Source organism: Cryptomeria japonica, chromosome 1 (genome assembly GCF_030272615.1).
Source record: "Cryptomeria japonica chromosome 1, Sugi_1.0, whole genome shotgun sequence".
Lineage (NCBI taxonomy): Eukaryota > Viridiplantae > Streptophyta > Pinopsida > Cupressales > Cupressaceae > Cryptomeria > Cryptomeria japonica.
Window position 1 is genome coordinate 642,778,496 of NC_081405.1, and position 18,134 is coordinate 642,796,629.

Below are 18,134 nucleotides of genomic sequence, written 5' to 3' on the forward strand. Positions count from 1 at the left end.
AGGTCAATACGAGCAGCCAAATCTGACAGTTATCTTTCAAAGATCACAAGGGCTGCTTATCATAGTCACAGCAGCCCAAACAACAATGAATGATTGTATAAATGAAGAGATTGTCATAGCACAGTCATATATGACTGTCACAACTATTCAAAACAGAGGTTTATACAATAATAGCCTTATCCTTCATAAAACGTTGACCTTAAGCATCTTTGAAAGGCTTCAATGAGCAGTTTGGATAGTTTATTAGAGATCAAAGGATCACTGTGCTAGAATGTAGTGAAAGAATTCACAATAAGCATTCATGAAGACCATAGAGCAGCAAATTCATGGAACATAAGAGCAAGGTCTTCAAGAAATCTGTAAAGCGAATAACAGTCTTCAAAGGGTCAGCCATAGCTCAAATGATCAGCAAAGGTATATTCATTTAGTCATGGCTTTCATCACTATCAAAACACAAAACTCCACAGTTGAGATAAAGGACAGTCACCAAGGAGAGTCTTGAAATGGATGAAGCATATATAATGCAGTGCCATGGCAGTAGAGAGAGAGCAGTACTGTATTGTCATAAGTTTAACAGTGATTTAGTGGCAGCTACTGTGAAACGATTAGTGGCAGCTGTAGTCATATAGGAGATGCAAGTTCACAGTCAATATAAAAGCCTTCATGCCAAAAGCCCACGAGTATCACAAAGGATAAAAATACAGTCCATCAAAAGAAAGTTTGTTGATGATAAGGAGAACACTTTCAACATGTTTAAAGCAGTCCTCGTAGCAGTCACAGTGACTGTTAAAGATATAAAAAACAAAGAGCAGTCCTTGGCATCAAAAGTCACAGCCTCTCCAATAAGGACAGTCCCATTGTATACTGTCACACAAATCAGAAAAGTATAGTCATTTAGAGCAGTAAATATGAAAGAAGAGCCTTAGATGACAGTGGCAGAGAAGGAAAGAGCATGACATTGAACGCCCTCAAAGTATTCAGAACAATCATCTACACAGGATAAAGCCTAAATTGTCACAGTCAAGTTGACAGTGTACATTCCATTTGGGGGTCCAAATAGAACTAAGACAGTCATTAGTTTCAGAGGAGAGAGCCTTCATATTGAAAAGAGCTAATCACATGCAAGCAAAAGATCATGACAGTGAGCATCAAAGCTTCAAAGGACAGTCACTGCGCTATGTCATTGCCTTAAATCCAAAAAAAAAAGAAAAGTGAAAAAATGATGGTCACAGCCTTTGATCATAATTAAGTTACTGTCTTTTGACAGTCCAAGATGAACCAATGCAAGAAATACACAGTCACAGGATACAAGCAGCCCAAACAGAGAGTCTCAAAGAAACCTTTATAGAGCAGATCAATGACCCAGATAGAGCAGTGTCAAAGATTTGTTGTAGAGCAGCTACAGGATAAGAATAGTCCACAAAGTACCAATGAGGACGATGTTATTCGGAGCCTTCATCAAAACACAGTCCTAATACTCAGATCAACATACATAACAAGGAGCAAGAGAGTTACAGTCATATTGATTGGAAACCCTTCAAAGATCAAAGAGCAAATCATCAAGCCTTTTCGTTGTTGGTATTCTGGTATGGTTTTGTCATTGATGTCAACACCTACTAAACACTTATCAACTCTAGCACTTTGGAGAATCAGCAACATTCACCGGCAAGCAAGTGACCCATGCACAGTCACCGGTATCTGGTGCACCGGCAAGTTATAATGATCACCGGTACTTGGAATAATATGGAAAACACTTGGTTATGACGAAGACATTGTGTGGACACTTTGTTTTGGAGTTTTGTTTATTGGTACATTAGCATTTGCATATTTGCTGTTACTGGCAAATAGGTCCAGGTTACACCGGCAGGTTTATCTTTTCCAAATCAGCATGGCACGCTATGGAGATGATTAATTATTGTTGTAAATGCATTAAGCCGCCATGTTCAATCAGTTATTGTATCGGATATTGTATTATTTGTAAAATGTTTTTATTGTAATATCTTGTAGAGCTAACCTACTAAAATTGGTCTTAGGTTATGGTATAAATGTAAGATCTTATTTGTAAGATCAAATGAGGAATGCGAAAAAGGATTGTGTGAAGGTATATGCGAGAATAAGCAGAGCTATACATGCAGACATCATTTGAAGATTGAAGGAGGGTTTTGTGAAGACAATCAGAACTACATCGGTACTGAATCCAGCGTATGAAGATGCTAATTTTAGTAGTACATTCTTATTGGATTTAACCATCCAATTGTAGTCAGTGTGACTCCCATTTTGTGATTGAGCAGTGAGCTTAGGTGCTTGACCTTTCTGCATGTGCTGACCCCATTTATGTATACTTACTATTTGCAGTAGTATCATCTGATTGTGGGTAAGGTTTCCCACCGTGGTTTTTCCCTTACAGGGTTTCCACGTACAAATATTGGTGTTATGTGTTGTGGATGACTTTGTCTTTATGTTTCATGCACTAATCCTTACCTGTATAGCAATTAACTGTTAAAACTGTCTACCGATATGTTAAACTGGTTTACCGGTATTAAGCATTAAGTTGGTTAAGTTGTTTTGATTTGAATTTATTTGACAATTGATTCACCCCCCCCCTCTCAGTTACCTCCGGGACCTAACAATTGGTATCAGAGCTTAGTTCTCTTTTGTAGAAGTTTAACAGCTTGAGGAGATCCAATGTCTACTAACTACTTCAGGAAGGATAGTCCTAAACTTGATGGAACCAACTATGGCATATGGAAGATCAGAATGGAGACACATCTAAATTGCATTGGAAAAGAAATCTAAGATGTTACAAAGAATGGTTATACTGCTCCTACTCAGAGTCAGCCCACTCCACCCAACTTGACTAAAGATGAGGAAAATGATTGCAGAGCAAGAGAAGCACTTTTGAGCACATTATCAGATCAACAAATCATGGGACTATCAGATAGGTCTATTACTAAAGCTATTTGGGATCATTTGGACACACTGAATGAAAAAGATTCCATAGTCAAAATTGCAAAACTTGAAAGCTTCCAGGTCAAGTATGAACATCTGAAAATGGAAGAAGATGAAAGGATTTCTGCTTTTATGAAAAGAGTAAATGAGATTGTTTTGGGTATTAAATGTTGTGGAGGAACCTTAAGTGATGATGAAATTGTTTCAAAATTTTTAAGAGGATTGCCACCAGCATATAAAATGAAAGTCACTGCTATAAATGAGTTAAAAATAATGTCTAATACATCAGTAACTAGGGATACATTGATTGGGAAACTTTCAGCTTTTAAAATTGAAGAATTTGGTCTTGTTGCTACTATAAAGATAGATTTGGCCTTTAAAGCATCAACATCATCTGCTCCATCATTTGACAAATCTGATTGGAAAACCTTTTATGCAAGAGAACTTGAAGAAAACAAGAAATAAAATGAAGAACTTGAAGCACTATTTGCAAGGAAAATGCCTAAAGGTCCAATTGGAAGTAAGTATGAAGGTAAAGCACCCTTTAAATGTTTTAACTGCAACAAGATTAGTCATATAGCTTCAAGATGCCCTGATAGACATGCTAGACTAAGAGAAGAAGCTAGAAGAACATACAAGCCTAACCCTGAATATTAGAGATACAAATTTAAGAAGAATAAAGACAAATCTTATTACATTGTTGATGAAGGTGTGACTGATGATTCTGATGAGGATCCGATAGACAATGGATGAGTTTTTGTTGCTATAACAGAAGATCAATCGACACCTACTGCTCAACTGGTAGTACAAGCTTTGGTAGCTAAAGTTGAAGTAAATAATGAATGAATCATTGATTTAAGATGCTCACATCATATGATAGGAGACAAAGGTAAATTCTTGAACTTTCAAGAATACAATGGAGGCTTAGTGAGATTTGGTGATGACAAAGCTTGTTTAATCAAAGGGAAGGGTACAATATCTCTTGATGGTAAGCATAATAGTGACAATGTTTACTATCTTGAAGGATTAAAGCATAATCTTTTGAGTGTTGGTCAATTAGTTGAGAAAGGATTTCAATTACAATTCAAAAATGGAAAATGCAAAATCATGAATAGAACTGGTTTGGAAATTGCAACTGGTAATCAGACTAGAGGTAATATCTTTCATTTAAATAAAAATGAAAAGACATGCTTAATTGCACATATTGATGAAAGTTGGTTATGGCATAAGAGACTCTGTCATGTAAACTTTGATTGCATGGTGAAAATCAGTACTACCAAGGCAGTTAGAGATTTACCTAAAATTGTCAAACCTCATAATACAGTATGTAAGGAATGTCAATTTGGAAAACAAGTTAGAGCTAGTTTCAAAAGTATTCCAGAAAAATCCAATAATGCTCTTGATTTAATTCACATTGATTTATGTGGTCCAGCTAGAACTAAAAGCTTACAAGGTGATAGATATTTCATGCTAATCATTGATGACTATTCTAGATTGTGTTGGGTTACTTTTCTCAGAGAAAAATCATAAGCACTAGGAAAGTTGAAACTGTTCAAAGCAATGGTAGAAAATGAAACCGGTAAGAAAATCAAATGTCTAAGATCAGATCAAGGAGGAGAATTTACATCTAAGGAGTTTAATACATTCTGTGAAGTAAATGGAATCAGAAGACAACTATTAGCACCTCGGACACCACAGCAGAATAGAGTTGTTGAAAGGAAAAACATAACTATCTTGGATACAGCAAGAAGTATGTTATCAGAAGTAAACCTGCCACATGTATATTGGAGAGAGATAGTCAGTACAACGGTCTATACATTCAACAAAGTTCACATCAAAGGTGAAACCAGTAAGACCCCTCATGAACTATGGTTTGGTATTACTCCTACTCTTAAATATTTCAGAATTTTTGGAAGTAAATGTTATATCAAAAGAGATGAGTATATTGACAAATTTGATCCTAGAAGTGATGAAGGAAAATTGTTGAAAGTACAAATGTAAAGATTGATGAACAATTCAGAGGAACTTCAAGGTATATAGACTCTGAACCGGTAACAGAAATTTTGACAAATGAACCTACTCTGAATCCACCAGTACAGAATGAAGATCCAATTACCCCGATATCATCTGAGGATTCCACAGTAATTGAGGAACAACAGCAAACAAAGACACCCCAGTATGTAAGACTGAATCATTCTGAAGATCAAATAATTGAAAACAAGTTCAAAGGAGTTATGACAAGAGGAAGATTGGAAAATGAAGAGGCATGTGTTATTTCTCAAATTGAACCATCATCAGTTAATGAGGCATGTGAAGATAAATTTTGGATTAAAGCTATGGAAGAAGAATTAGAACAAATCGAGAAAAACAACATTTGGACATTAGTTCCCCGACCTAAAGATAAAAATGTAATTGGAACCAAATGGGTATTCAGAAACAAACTTAATGAAGATGGTAAGGTTGTCAGAAATAAAGCAAGACTAGTGTGTAAGGGATATTCTCAGAAAGAAAGAATTGATTACAATGAAACCTTTGCACCGGTAGCTAGAATTGAGGCAGTCAGATTATTTTTGGCTTTTGTAGCACATAAGAACTACAAAGTATATCACATGGATATTAAATGTGCATTTTTGAATGGAGATCATGAAGAAGAAGTGTACATTGAACAACCTGATGGATTTTCTTTGACAGATAATAAAGATATGGTTTGCAGGTTAAGAAAAGCTTTGTATGGATTAAAACAAGCTCCAAAAGCTTGGTATGCAAGATTGGATAAGTATCTTTTGAAGATTGGTTTTTCTAAAGATAATGCAAACATCAATTTATACTAAAAAGTGACTAATGATGACATCTTGATTATAGAAGCATTTGTTGATGATATAATCTTTGGAGGAGAAGATGGATTATGTAAAGAATTCTCTATTAAAATGCAACAAGAATTTGAAATTTCTATGATTGGAGAAATAAAATTATGTTTAGGACTATAGATTTCACAGATTGATAAAGGTATATTATTGAGTCAATCCAAGTACTTAAAAGAGTTACTAAAGAAATTTGGGATGAAGAACTCTAAACCAGTAAGCACACCTATGACAACAAATGACAAATTATCACTAAGGGATGAATCTACACCTGTTAATCCAACTAGATACAAATCTATGATAGGAGGTTTACTGTATTTGACATAAACCAGATCTGATATTATGAATGCAGTATGTATTGTTTCAAGATTTCAAAGTAATCCTAGAGAAAATCATGAATCAGCAGTAAAAAAGATTTTCCGGTACTTACAAGGCACTATAAATCTTAGATTATGGTATCCTAAAGATGAAAACTTTGAATTATGTGCATACATAGATGCGAATTGGGTAGGAGATGTGGATGATAGAAAAAGCACCACTGGTGGAGCATTCTTTCTTAGAAACAGACTAGTTTCTTGGTTGAGTAAGAAACAAAGTTGTACATCTTTATCAACAGCAGAATCAAAATATGTTGCAACAACAACTAACTATACACAGGTACTATGGCTTAAACAAATGTTGAAAGACATAAAGTTAAAATGTAAGGAACCTATTACTATCTATTGTGATAACACTGTAGCAATTGATATATCTAAGAATCCAGTATTACATTCTAAAACCAAACATGTTTCTATCAAACTGAATTTTCTAAGGGAAAATGTTGAAGTAAAGGAAATAAAACTTGTTTATGTGAATACTAAAGAGTAGATTGTAGATATCTTTACTAAACCTCTGCCTAAGGAGACTTTTGAATATCTCAGAGATCAGCTTGGGGTCATACCCCCAATGGTAGAGACTTAGGAAGTTGATGATTGTCATCAATAGGCAGAATTAACAGAGAAATCTTTTATTCCGGCTTTTGATGGGAAGGTACTTCTCAGGGGGAGTAGTTGGTATACTAAATTGATTGGTATTTTGTATATGAACTTGTTTTTGTTTTAACTTTGGCATTTGATGTCAAAGGGGGGGAGATTGGTATGGAAAAACACAAGGAAAACACATGTTGCTCCCAGGGGGAGAGATTGTTGGTTGGGAGAGATTATTACTCTTTGTATCTGTATTTTGATTTCTGGTTATGATCTCTTTATGGAGATTGTTGGTTTTTGGTATTTGGCATTTTTGTTTTGGCACTTTGATGGTTTTTCCATCTTGTGTTGCCATTAATGCCAAAGGGGGAGATTGTTGGTATTTTGGTATGGTTTTGTCATTGATGTCAAAACCTACTAAACACTTATCAACTCTGACACTTTGGAGAATCAACAACATTCACCGACAAGCAAGTGACTCATGCACAGTCACCAGTATCTAGTGCATCGACAAGTTATAATGATCACCGACACTTGGAATAATATGGAAAACACTTGGTTATGACGAAGACATTGTGTGGAGACTTTGTTTTGGAGTTTTGTTTATTGGTATATTAGCATTTGCATATTTGTTGTTACCAGCAAATAGGTCCAGGTTACACCAGCAGGTTTATCTTTTTCAGATCAGCACGACACACTATGGAGATGATTAATTATTGTTGTAAATGCATTAAGCCAACATGTTCAATCGGTTATTGCATCGGATATTGTATTGTTTGTTAAATGTTTTTATTGTAATATCTTGTAGATCCGACCTACTAAAATTGGTCTTAGGTTATGGTATAAATGTAAGATCAAATGAGGAATGTGAAAAAGGATTGTGTGAAGGTATATGCAAGAATAAGTAGAGCTATACATGTAGACATCATTTGAAGATTGAAGGAGGGTTTTATGAAGACAATCAAAACTACACCGGTACTGAATCCAACATATGAAGATGCTAATTTTAGCAATACATTCTTATTGGATTTAACCATCCAATTGTAGTTAGTGTGACTCCCATTTTGTGATTGAGCAGTGAGCTCTAGGCACTTGATCTTTCTGCATGTGCAAACCCCATTTATGTACACTTACTATCTGTAGTAGTATCATCTGATTGTGGGTAAGGTTTCCCACCGTGGTTTTTCCCCTTACAGGGTTTCCACGTACAAATATTGGTGTTATGTGTTGTGGATGACTTTGTCTTTATGTTTCATGCACTAATCCTTACCGATATAAAAATTAACTGTTAAAATTGTCTACTGGCATGTTAAACTGGTTTACCGGTATTAAGCATTAAGTTGGTTAAGTTGTTTTGATTTGAATTTATTTGACAACTGATTCACACCCCCCCCCCCCCCTCAGTTGCCTCCAGGACCTAACATTCACGAGTAGGGTAACAAGGAAGTTGCATGATAGATAAGATGGAAGTTTGGAAAAATACAATCATTCATAGCCACTTTTGCAGTCTAAAGAAGTGTTACAGCTATGGAATAAAATCATGAAGAACAATAGCCTTGAGGACACCAAGATAGTGATACAGATCATAAGGATCAATGATTATTAATGTCCAATCCTTTTATCAAATAAAGCCTTCAAAAGAATATACCAGTCCTTGTGCCAAAGATATGATGTGTGTAATGTATTCTTTGGAGCAGTCATGGATATGATAGAGCCTTACAAATTAGAGAAGACAGTTGCAACCAATGGTGAGATACTCAAACCCTAGGTCTGAGACAAGCATTTAAACATAAAAAATGATAGATTCTCAAAAGAGAATGCCCAGTAATATAGATTTCAGTTTAAATGACAGTGAGAAGGCATCTTTTGAATAAGGTTGCTATCAAAGAAGGGCTAATGTATAGTGCCAGTCAATACACTTGAAGAACAGTGCAATCAGAAGATAACAAAAGGGCCTGTCTAAGTCTCCAAAGTTTCTCAGAATGCTATCATCTCTCACAACAACAGTCATGAGCAATGTGATCATATTCAAAGAAGTGAATGGAGGTAGTATACAGTCATAAGAGCATCTTCCAAAAGCCAGCGAGCAGTCATCTTGTTTATAAGATCTTTATGAAGAAGAGTCACAGTCACCAAGAATGTGAAAAGGTTTTAGAACATCCATAGTAAGAAATTCCATGAGAGAAACATAAGGTTGACATGTGTAGTGATGGTCAGTTGAAGTTTGTAGTTCAAAAAGATATAGATTTGAATTTCAAATTTAAGCCATCCATCAAAACAAGTTTGAATTCAAATTTGTCATAATGAAAGGGCTTGGGCTCTTTTTTTTATGGAAAAGGTGATCTCATGGAAATTTCTTTTTTTGGCTATAGGATTATTTGGAATCTTCTCAGCTCCTTCTTTTTAGATTTTCATTTTTGAGTGGGTGCAAATGGGGTGGGGCTGGAATTAACCCCTAGAGTTTAGGGATAATTTATGCCACTTGTCAATAATAACTCAATAAAAAAATATTTTTAAAATTGTACACTATAGAAATAGACACAATTAATCCTTAAACTTAGGAGCTAAATTTTTTAAGCTGAATTGCACTGTTCATGGAACCATCAGCTTCCTTCAATTTAGGAGCTTAAATTTTTAAGCAAAAGTGCACTACAAATTTCATGGGACCACCTGCTTTAAAAAATTCCTTAAAAATCTCTGCAACACCCACTCTATTTTTTAGGAAGCCCCCCTCCATGGTACCCCAGCCTAAAGGGGGGTCATCCAAACATAATCCCACATTTTTAGAGATGTTTTTAAGGCCTTAATAGCAGTCCAATCTCTGATTTGAAGGCTCTCAAGGTTGACTCATCAACCAAGGGGTGTTTTGGAAGCATAGACAGCCAATAACTTCTAGTTTTGACCCTAATTTTGTGGGATTTCCAAAGTCATCCGCTCGGCACCTAATTTTATGGAGAAGAAGCAGCCAATAAGGCAAAAGGAGCCATTTTAAAAAAAAAATCAAACTGTAGGAACAACTTTTGAATAAAAGGCAAATTTCAACTCATTTTCAGCTAGTTCTTACATTTTCCCTATTTTGTACACAACAGTGAAACTTGTTTGTAACTCAAACATTTTGAGTTTATCAATTTTTCTAGTTCTTTGTAATCAGATTCTTCTGGATCAATAAAAGTTGCTGCTGTTCCTTCATGTTCTCTTGTATCAATTCATAAGTATTGTATGTAATCATGAAATTCATTGTGTTTTAGCATGAATCCTTTGATTTCTATGCATCTTTACTATGTTTAAAGCAAGTTTTCTTGAAGTTGACTAGGTTATATGTTGTGCAAAATCTTGTTTCAGACTTTGTTATTGTATGAAATACATCATCTATGCAAATCTGCGATAGGTAGCCTACATATGAAATGTTCATGGTCCTTTAAGTTTGAATAAGTTTTGAACAAGGTGATCTTGATTAGTCCTGTTGTAATATTTCCAAGTGTTCTAGTGCATCACCTCATGTTAGTGTAGGTTTTCATTTTGAAAGCATATGTTTACCCTTTTCCTTCTAAAATCAGTAGTTTTTTAAGGGAACCAGTCCTTCATCTGGAGGTCTACTTCCATAATAGAGTGCCCACAACCTGGAAGTAATCCCATGTGTCACAGGTTAGCTGAGTCTAGACTTAGCTAAGGTGCAAATTCCTGTGATAACACAACAAAGATGAGAAAAGCTAGTAACAAAGATTAAGTGAGAAAGTATTACAATAATTCTTACATTGTCTATCTACACTAATGCATACCTAGAATGATAGCATCATAAAGATGGAATATGGCCTTTCTCAACTTGCTATTCAATGAGAGGATTCCAATGAAAATGGAGAATCCTAACCCATAACTTAACCTCACTCCTAGTAGGAAATATTCCATCTGAACTTCTAAGTCCTCTTCAATGTCTTCACTTGTCTCTTCCCCATCACCATTTGAAAAAGAAATGTTGCAAGTGCTGTTGGTGAATGGAATGTCACACAGATGGGCATTGCCTAAGAAAGATGTCTTATCAAAGGTCAAAAGTTGCCCTCCATGAGGTACTCTTCCCTCAAACCTGTTGTAAGAGACATTAAAGACTTGCAAATAACTATATTGAAGTTCCACAGGAATATTTCCGCTCAAATTGTTTAATGAAAGATCTAGAGACTCCAGTTGATCCACCCCTCCGAAAGTATATGGAATCTTGCCAATGAGGTGATTTCTAGAAAGATTAAGACCTTTCAAACCATGAAGTGATCCAATATCAGGAGGAATCCTTCCCGATAAACTGTTACTTGACAGATCAATAAACTTAAAAATTGTAAGAATAATCTCATATTCAAGAAAGAGGTATTTTGTGGAAATCGGTACCTCATTCTTACACAAAATATCTTTTGAAATCCGGTACCCGAGCTGCACTGGACTAAATTGTGATGCATTGACCATTGCCTGTAAACCGGTGAGGCTTGTTGGTATGGAACCTGAAAGATTGTTGTGAGAAAGGTCTAAGATTTGGAGTTGCTTGAGGGCATAGATTCTGGGAGGAATAGAGCTTTCCAATTTATTGGAGTTCAACATCAAAATCTGTAATTTTGATAGATTTCCAATCCAGTGGGGAATGCTGCCATCAAAATCATTATATCCTAAATTCAAAACTTGGACAGAAATGCAATTTGCTACGGATTATTCAATAGGCCCTCGTAGATGATTACCATTCAGACTTAACGTCTGAAGTTTTGTAAGATTCCCCACTTCTGGCATATCACCCACCAGATTGTTTCGACCGAAACTGAAAACTCTTAAATCTGAACAGTTTGCTGTAAAATTAAGAGGAATAGTACCGCTGAGCTTGTTTCCTGCCAAGTCAAGAACCCGCATAGTTGTGGTGCAGATAGAGTCTGGGATTTTTCCGCTAATCTTATTCCGCAAGATAGCGAAACCCTTTGCCGATTGAAGATATGTTGTAATATCAACAAGAATTGAACCTGTAAAATTATTATCTGACATGTCTAGATCTAAAATACTAGCAGGTGGCAGAGGAAGAGCACCCTCTAAGCTGTTGTTGTGCAAATCCAGGAACCCAAGATTCTTGGCTGCAAGCTTCAATGGCAATCTTCCAGTTAACTCGCTGGATGAAAGGTTGAGACGAAAAAGCTCGGGAAATTCCCATATCCATGGCGGAATATTTCCTGATATACTATTGCCAGATAAATCCAGCTCAAACATATGATATTGTTTCACAAGAAACAAAGGAAATTTAAACAGCTTACAAGAAGCCAGTCCAAGATCAGACAACTTCTTGAACTTCGGAGTCCAAGTGGAAGCGATGCTCACAGTCGAGTGATTTTGAGAAAGTACTAGCTGTTCGAGGATGGTCATATTCTCAAAGAAGGAAAGGGAAATGGTACCTGTGAAACTGTTGGATGAGAGCAAAAGTGATTTTAAATTAACAAGCCTTGAAATTGTGGATGGAATTGTACCATTGAAATGGTTGGAGCTGAGATCAAGATAGGAAAGGGCTGGAAACTGATCCAAAGAAGGCGGCATTACCCCTGTGAAGCTGTTGGAAGACAGATCCAGATGAACAAGACGGAAGAGATTCTTTATAGAGGAAGGAAGCAATCCTGTTAGCCCATAATCAGACAAGCGCAGATACCTAAGATTGGATAGACTGGTAATAACTTTGTCCCACTCATTTGCCCTTGAAATTTCCACTCTATGTATGAGGTGTTCCAATCTTTTCATATTTTTAAGCCAAACTGACAGACTTAGATTTTGCAATTTTCCTACATTATCTGTTGAGCTCAGCTCCAAGTGGCGCAAATTCCACAAGTTTCACAGAGTCGCAGGAATTTTGCCTTGAAACCCACCAGAAAAGAAGCTAAGAAAAGTGAGTCTCTTGAGTTTTCCAAGGTCAGAATGGATTGGAATTCCTGAAAAGGAATTGTGGCTGAGATCTAAATGTCGTAGATATTCAAGCTTAAACAACGATGAGTGAATCTCGCCTCCCAATTTCTGATCTGTCAAGTTGAGTAGAGTAACATGACCACCTGAATGGTTGCTACAACCAACACCTTTCCACTTGCAACAATTGAAGCCTTGCCATGATTGTAAATTGTTGGAGTTATCTACAAGAGCAGCCTTGAAATGCAACAGATAATTTCTTTCAGTTGGTGGGCATTTAATTTCGACACTCACAGAGCTCTGCAATAACAAGAGAAACAACAAACTCAGTATTTTGGGAAATTCAATTCCACAAAACAACGATGACATAGTTTGTATGTTTTTGTCACCAACAAATTCTGAGTGGCGTTGCTAGTAAGAGGATGACTGCTAAATAGATTTATCATGGGATTGTATGCATCAAATTCTCAGTCAAAAATATATTCTATGACACAGGAAATGCCTTACGGACCTTTCTGAAGGTTTCCTTCCTATTTCACATAAGACTTTAGAATAGGCCCATAATTCTACAGTACGCGCTACTGCCACGTAATTTGGAATTGGCTTTCCTGACTTAAGACTTAGCCATTCTTCACGGACGTAAACATGGCCGAGATTCTCGGACATGAAAAATTAGAGTACAAGTATAGATGCTCTCACATGGGTTGCAAGCTATACTATCAAATCATTGTTAAATTTGTATGTTATTCATATAGTTTTGGGTGTTATATATATTTCAATTTTTTATATAATATATTATATAGAGTCATTGTCTTTTATTTAGATTTATAAATAATTTTATTGATCATGTGTTAAAAAAGTAATAATAAAAAATAAGAAGATAACTTATTATCAATGCGGGGTTAACTAAAGATACTATCTTCATTATGTATTTCAATTTACATAAAATTTGCAAAATAAAAAAAATCAACTTAAGTATGTTTTAATAAATTATTATCTCAATATTATTAAAAAAATCTAAACAAGAAGATATATTATTGGTGTAGGATTTGATGTATACCTATGCTAACTCACTTTTATCTATAGAAGTGATCAAGGAAAACATGAACCAAAATCAAAATCTACTTTAAAAGGAAAAATGGATGAAAATTAGGTCACTTTTGCTTTTTGTGATGATGAAGCGAGGAAGGAAGAGCAGGGAGAGAAGAGAAAATGGTCAAATAATGACAGTTACACAAATTAAGAGTCCATAAAGAGCTAGTAATGAGGAGATCAATCTTATGGTAAGTGCTTAGGTTTTCATAGTCCCATAAGCATGAGAATTGAGGGAAACTCACTTTTTTAATTTATTTTGACAAAAGTTTAGACCTATGTGTTGAAATAATAGCTAGTTCGGATCAAATATTAGTATTACTTGTATTGGGTTGGACCCAAACGCATTATGTAACTTGTAACCATTAAGGATGTTGATATTTGTGTTGGCATTATGTGAACCGGTATGAAGACATAATGATATTGTATGTTGTCATTGATATCAATATGTGACATGATGTGAACCGGCACATGTGATAGGTGAGAAGAGAGAACCGACATATGTATGAACCGATATATATGCCAAAGTGAAGCGGCATATTTGTTCAAGATGAACCGACATGTAGTTATGGGAACCGACACATGGAAGCATTGTGTGACTACCGGTTGGTAGGTAGTTTCCACTTCAGGATTTCCAGTTGGAGTACCTCAAGCCTGTGTGACTCAATCGGTGATCTCTGTGTGATGAGTTAGCAGTATAACGGAGAACAGATCGTGTTGCCATGTAAGCCCTGTGCATGTGAAGGATCTTGCATGAAGAAGACTATTCCTATCTACCTTGGGAATGTGCGAAGTTTGTCAAATGGTGATAATGCGTGATGGGTTATCAGCCACCATGAAATCAGTGGATAATGGATGATGGAGAATGTCTTGAGATTGATTCAAGATTGTTGCATTTAATGCAGTATGATTCAACGTTCAGGATTGTACCGCTTGAATTGCTTAACGTAACAGGTTTAGGGTTTAGGGTTTTTGCTACCGACCTGTCTGTTTCCTATAAGGTCGTTGTTGTGTTTCTTTCTAAGGTTGTTGGCAAAAGGTGTGTGTGTGTATCCAAGGGAAGTGATACGTGATTCTTGCCAGACCAAAGGAGAGAAGAGATATCTGCAAAGTGAATGTGCAGAAGGTGAAGAGGAGCCAAAACAGATTTGCATTAGCATTAAGTGTTGTTACCAGATCATTGTAATCCCTGTTGATCTTTAACCACTTCAGCAGTTGTGAAATCCCTTAACAAGGTAGCCTTAACTGGCTTGATACAAATCCCTTAACATGGTAGCTTTAACCGGCTTGATTCAAATCCCTTAACAGGGTAACTCGAAGTTATTGAGTTCTGGGAAGCTATAGAGCTCTGGAGATCCTTTAGTTATTGAGTTCTTGAAATCCTCTAACAAGGTAACCCTAACTGGGGTTTAACCCTTAACCGGGTATTATAGCCATCCCTTAACCGGGTGATCCCTAACAGGATCAGTTCCTAGCAGAACCTATTGTAATGTCTTTAACCGGATAAGGCTCCTAACAGAGCGGACTTCTAAAGAGTTCAAAAGCAACTTGTGGGTATTCATCCCCATCGTGGTTTTTCCCAGTTGGGTTTCCACGTGAAAAATATGAGTGTCATGTGTAATGCTTTTATCTTGTGATGCTTTGTTATTACCTATTGAGCATATGATGGTTCTTTGTTTTATGCTTGTCTATAAAACATATTGAACTAACTGTTATGAAGATCTGATGATAGTTTACCTGTTCATGCATGAGAGTGTAATGGTGCTATAGTATTGAGCTAAGAGGAAAAATTAGTGAGTGACCGGTTTATGATTGTTTTAGTTGTTCTGGGTGTTACCGGTTGCACTCTATTTCAACTAGTATCCCTGTTTGCCAGTCATTTTGAGTATTTGCTATCAAACCGGTTTTGGACTGTATTTGTGTTTGTACTGATTCACCCCCCCTCTTAGTACCGGTTTGGTACTATTCGTTCATCATTGAGTTATCAATTGGTATTAGAGCTCTAGGTTCTCTGTGTTGTAAGCTTAACTGCTTGAGGTAAAGATCCTAGTCAAATGATGAAGAGGGAAGGTCCAAAGTTTAACAGGGAAAATTTTGATATATGAAAAGATAGGATGAAGATATTCATCAGAAACATGGGTGTTCAACACTGGAGTTACGTTGAGAATGTATATGTTGTCCCTACCAGTACTCTCACCGATGACCAAAAGAGAGAGATACAAGAAAATGGGCAAGTCATGGAAGCCCTCATTAGTAGTCTATTTGACATTGAGTTTATTGATGTTTAGGACAAGGCAAATCCCAAAGAGGTATGGGATGCTCTTGAAAATATCTATGGTGGTGATGAACATGTAAAACAAGCTAAGGAAGAAAGCCTGAGAGGGAAGTTTGAAGATATGCGGATGGTTGAAGGTGAGACCATTCAGCAGTATGGAATAAGAATCAAAACGGTTTTTTGGAGAAATCAAGAGTGCAGGTGGTAAAATAGAAGATTCCACTATGGTAAGAAAAGTCCTAAGATCCCTGTTACCGGTCTATGCAATAAGGGTTGCTACTATTCAGAAGCTGAGATCAATAGACAAGACTAAGGTATCCTTGGACTCCATCATAGCCAAGCTGACAGCCTATGAGCTAAACAATTTTGATGGCAGTGTTCAAAAGACTGAATCAACATTCAAAGCCTCTACTATACCATCCATAAAAGGAAAAAAAGCTAGCACTAGTGGTGAACCTAGTCAGAGCAAAGAAATGAATGATGAGGAGATTCTGATGGCATTTGAAGCTCTCCTTGCCAGGAAGCTTCCTAAAGGAACCAGTAAGTACAAAGGTAAGCTACATTTGAAATGCTTTTCTTGTAACCAGATAGGACATATTGCTATAAATTGTCCTAATGGCAATAACAAGGACAAACCAGAAAAGTTCAGGAAATTCAAAGGAGGAAACCGGAGAAACTGTTTTGTAGCAGTTGATGAAGGTGTCACGGATGAGGAATCAGAAGATGAAGAGAATGAAGACATTGTGTTTGTTGCTGTAAAGGAAGATGTGGCAGATAAGAAGGCTCTTGTCTCCCGGTTTGATAATTCCAATGAATGGATCATTGACAGTGGTTGTTCTCACCATATGACTGGTGACCGGAGCAAGTTTCTATCCTTGGAGGAGTATGACGGTGGTGTGGTTCGCTTTGGCAATGATGCACCGTGCATGGTCAAAGGAAGAGGGTCCATCTCTCTGAATGGAAAGAGTAGTGCTGACAATGTGTACTGGGTTGATGGTCTCAGACACAACCTTCTAAGTGTTGCCTAGCTGAATGATAGTGGCCTCACTCTGGAATTCAAGAATGGAGTTTGCAGAATCAAAGGAAAACAGGGTGAATTGGTGGCCACCGGCATGCAGACAAAAGGTAACCTATTTCATCTTAATGCAAATATAAGTACATGTCTTATGGCTAAGCTTGGTGATAGCTAAATATGGCATAGGAGACTTTGTCATGTAAACTTTGATAACATTGTGAAGGCTAGTAAGATCAAGGTAGTTAGAGGGTTGTCGGTGCTAAGCAAACCAGATAATACCTTGTGTAGAGAGTGTCAATTGGGGAAAATGTCTTCCTCAACCTTTAAAGGTAAATCTTTCACTACTGACAACTTGCTTGATCTTGTGCATACTGATTTGTGTGGTCCTATGAAAACTAGAAGTGTGCAGGGTGATAGGTACTTCATGATTCTCACTGATGACTGCTCAAGAATGATGTGGGTCACATTATTGAAAGACAAGTCTAAAGCTTTTGTGAAATTCAAAGCTTTCAGAGCATTAGTGGAGAAGGAAAGCGATAAAAGGATCAAGTGTCTCAGAACTGATCAAGGAGGGGAATTCACTTCTGGTGAATTCAACAAGTATTGTGAAGAATTTGGCATCAAGAGATAGCTATCTATGCCCCGGACTCCACAACAGAATGGCCTAGCAGAGAGGAATAATCGGACTGTGGTTGAAGCAGCTAGAACCATGTTGATTCAAGGAAAGGTAGCTCACACCTTTTGGAGAGAATCGGTGAGCACTGCAGTCTAAACTATGAACCGGGTACTCATCAAGAAAGGTAAGGACAAAACTCCTTATGAGTATTGGACCGGTAAGACACCTTTGGTTAGCTACTTTAGGGTATTTGGTAGCAAATATTACATCAAGAGGAGTGAACATCAGGGCAAATTTGAAGCCAAATGTGATGAGAGAATATTCCTAGGATATTCCACCAAGAGTAAAGCTCTCAAGTGCTACAACAATAGGACTCAAAGAATTATGGAAAGTATCAATATAAGAGTTGATGAATCCTCTGAGAAAACTAAGGAAACCGATAGTGAGCAAG

General features: G+C 36.6%; 2 protein-coding genes across 2 annotated transcripts; both read right to left on the reverse strand.

The window, feature by feature from the left end:
* Positions 1–562: 562 nt before the first annotated feature.
* Positions 563–11,227, reverse strand: LOC131037808 (putative receptor like protein 25). Its single transcript, XM_057970002.2, has 3 exons — positions 10,555–11,227; positions 703–864; positions 563–615 (listed from the first exon to the last, which is right to left on the reverse strand). The coding sequence occupies exons 1-3, from the start codon at positions 11,225–11,227 to the stop codon at positions 563–565; spliced, it is 888 nt and encodes a 295-aa protein (XP_057825985.2).
* A 237-nt stretch (positions 11,228–11,464) lies between these two features.
* On the reverse strand, positions 11,465–12,526 carry LOC131858229 (receptor like protein 22-like). The gene has a single exon (XM_059211403.1). The coding sequence runs from the start codon at positions 12,524–12,526 to the stop codon at positions 11,465–11,467; it is 1,062 nt and encodes a 353-aa protein (XP_059067386.1).
* Between the last annotated feature and the right edge of the window lie 5,608 nt (positions 12,527–18,134).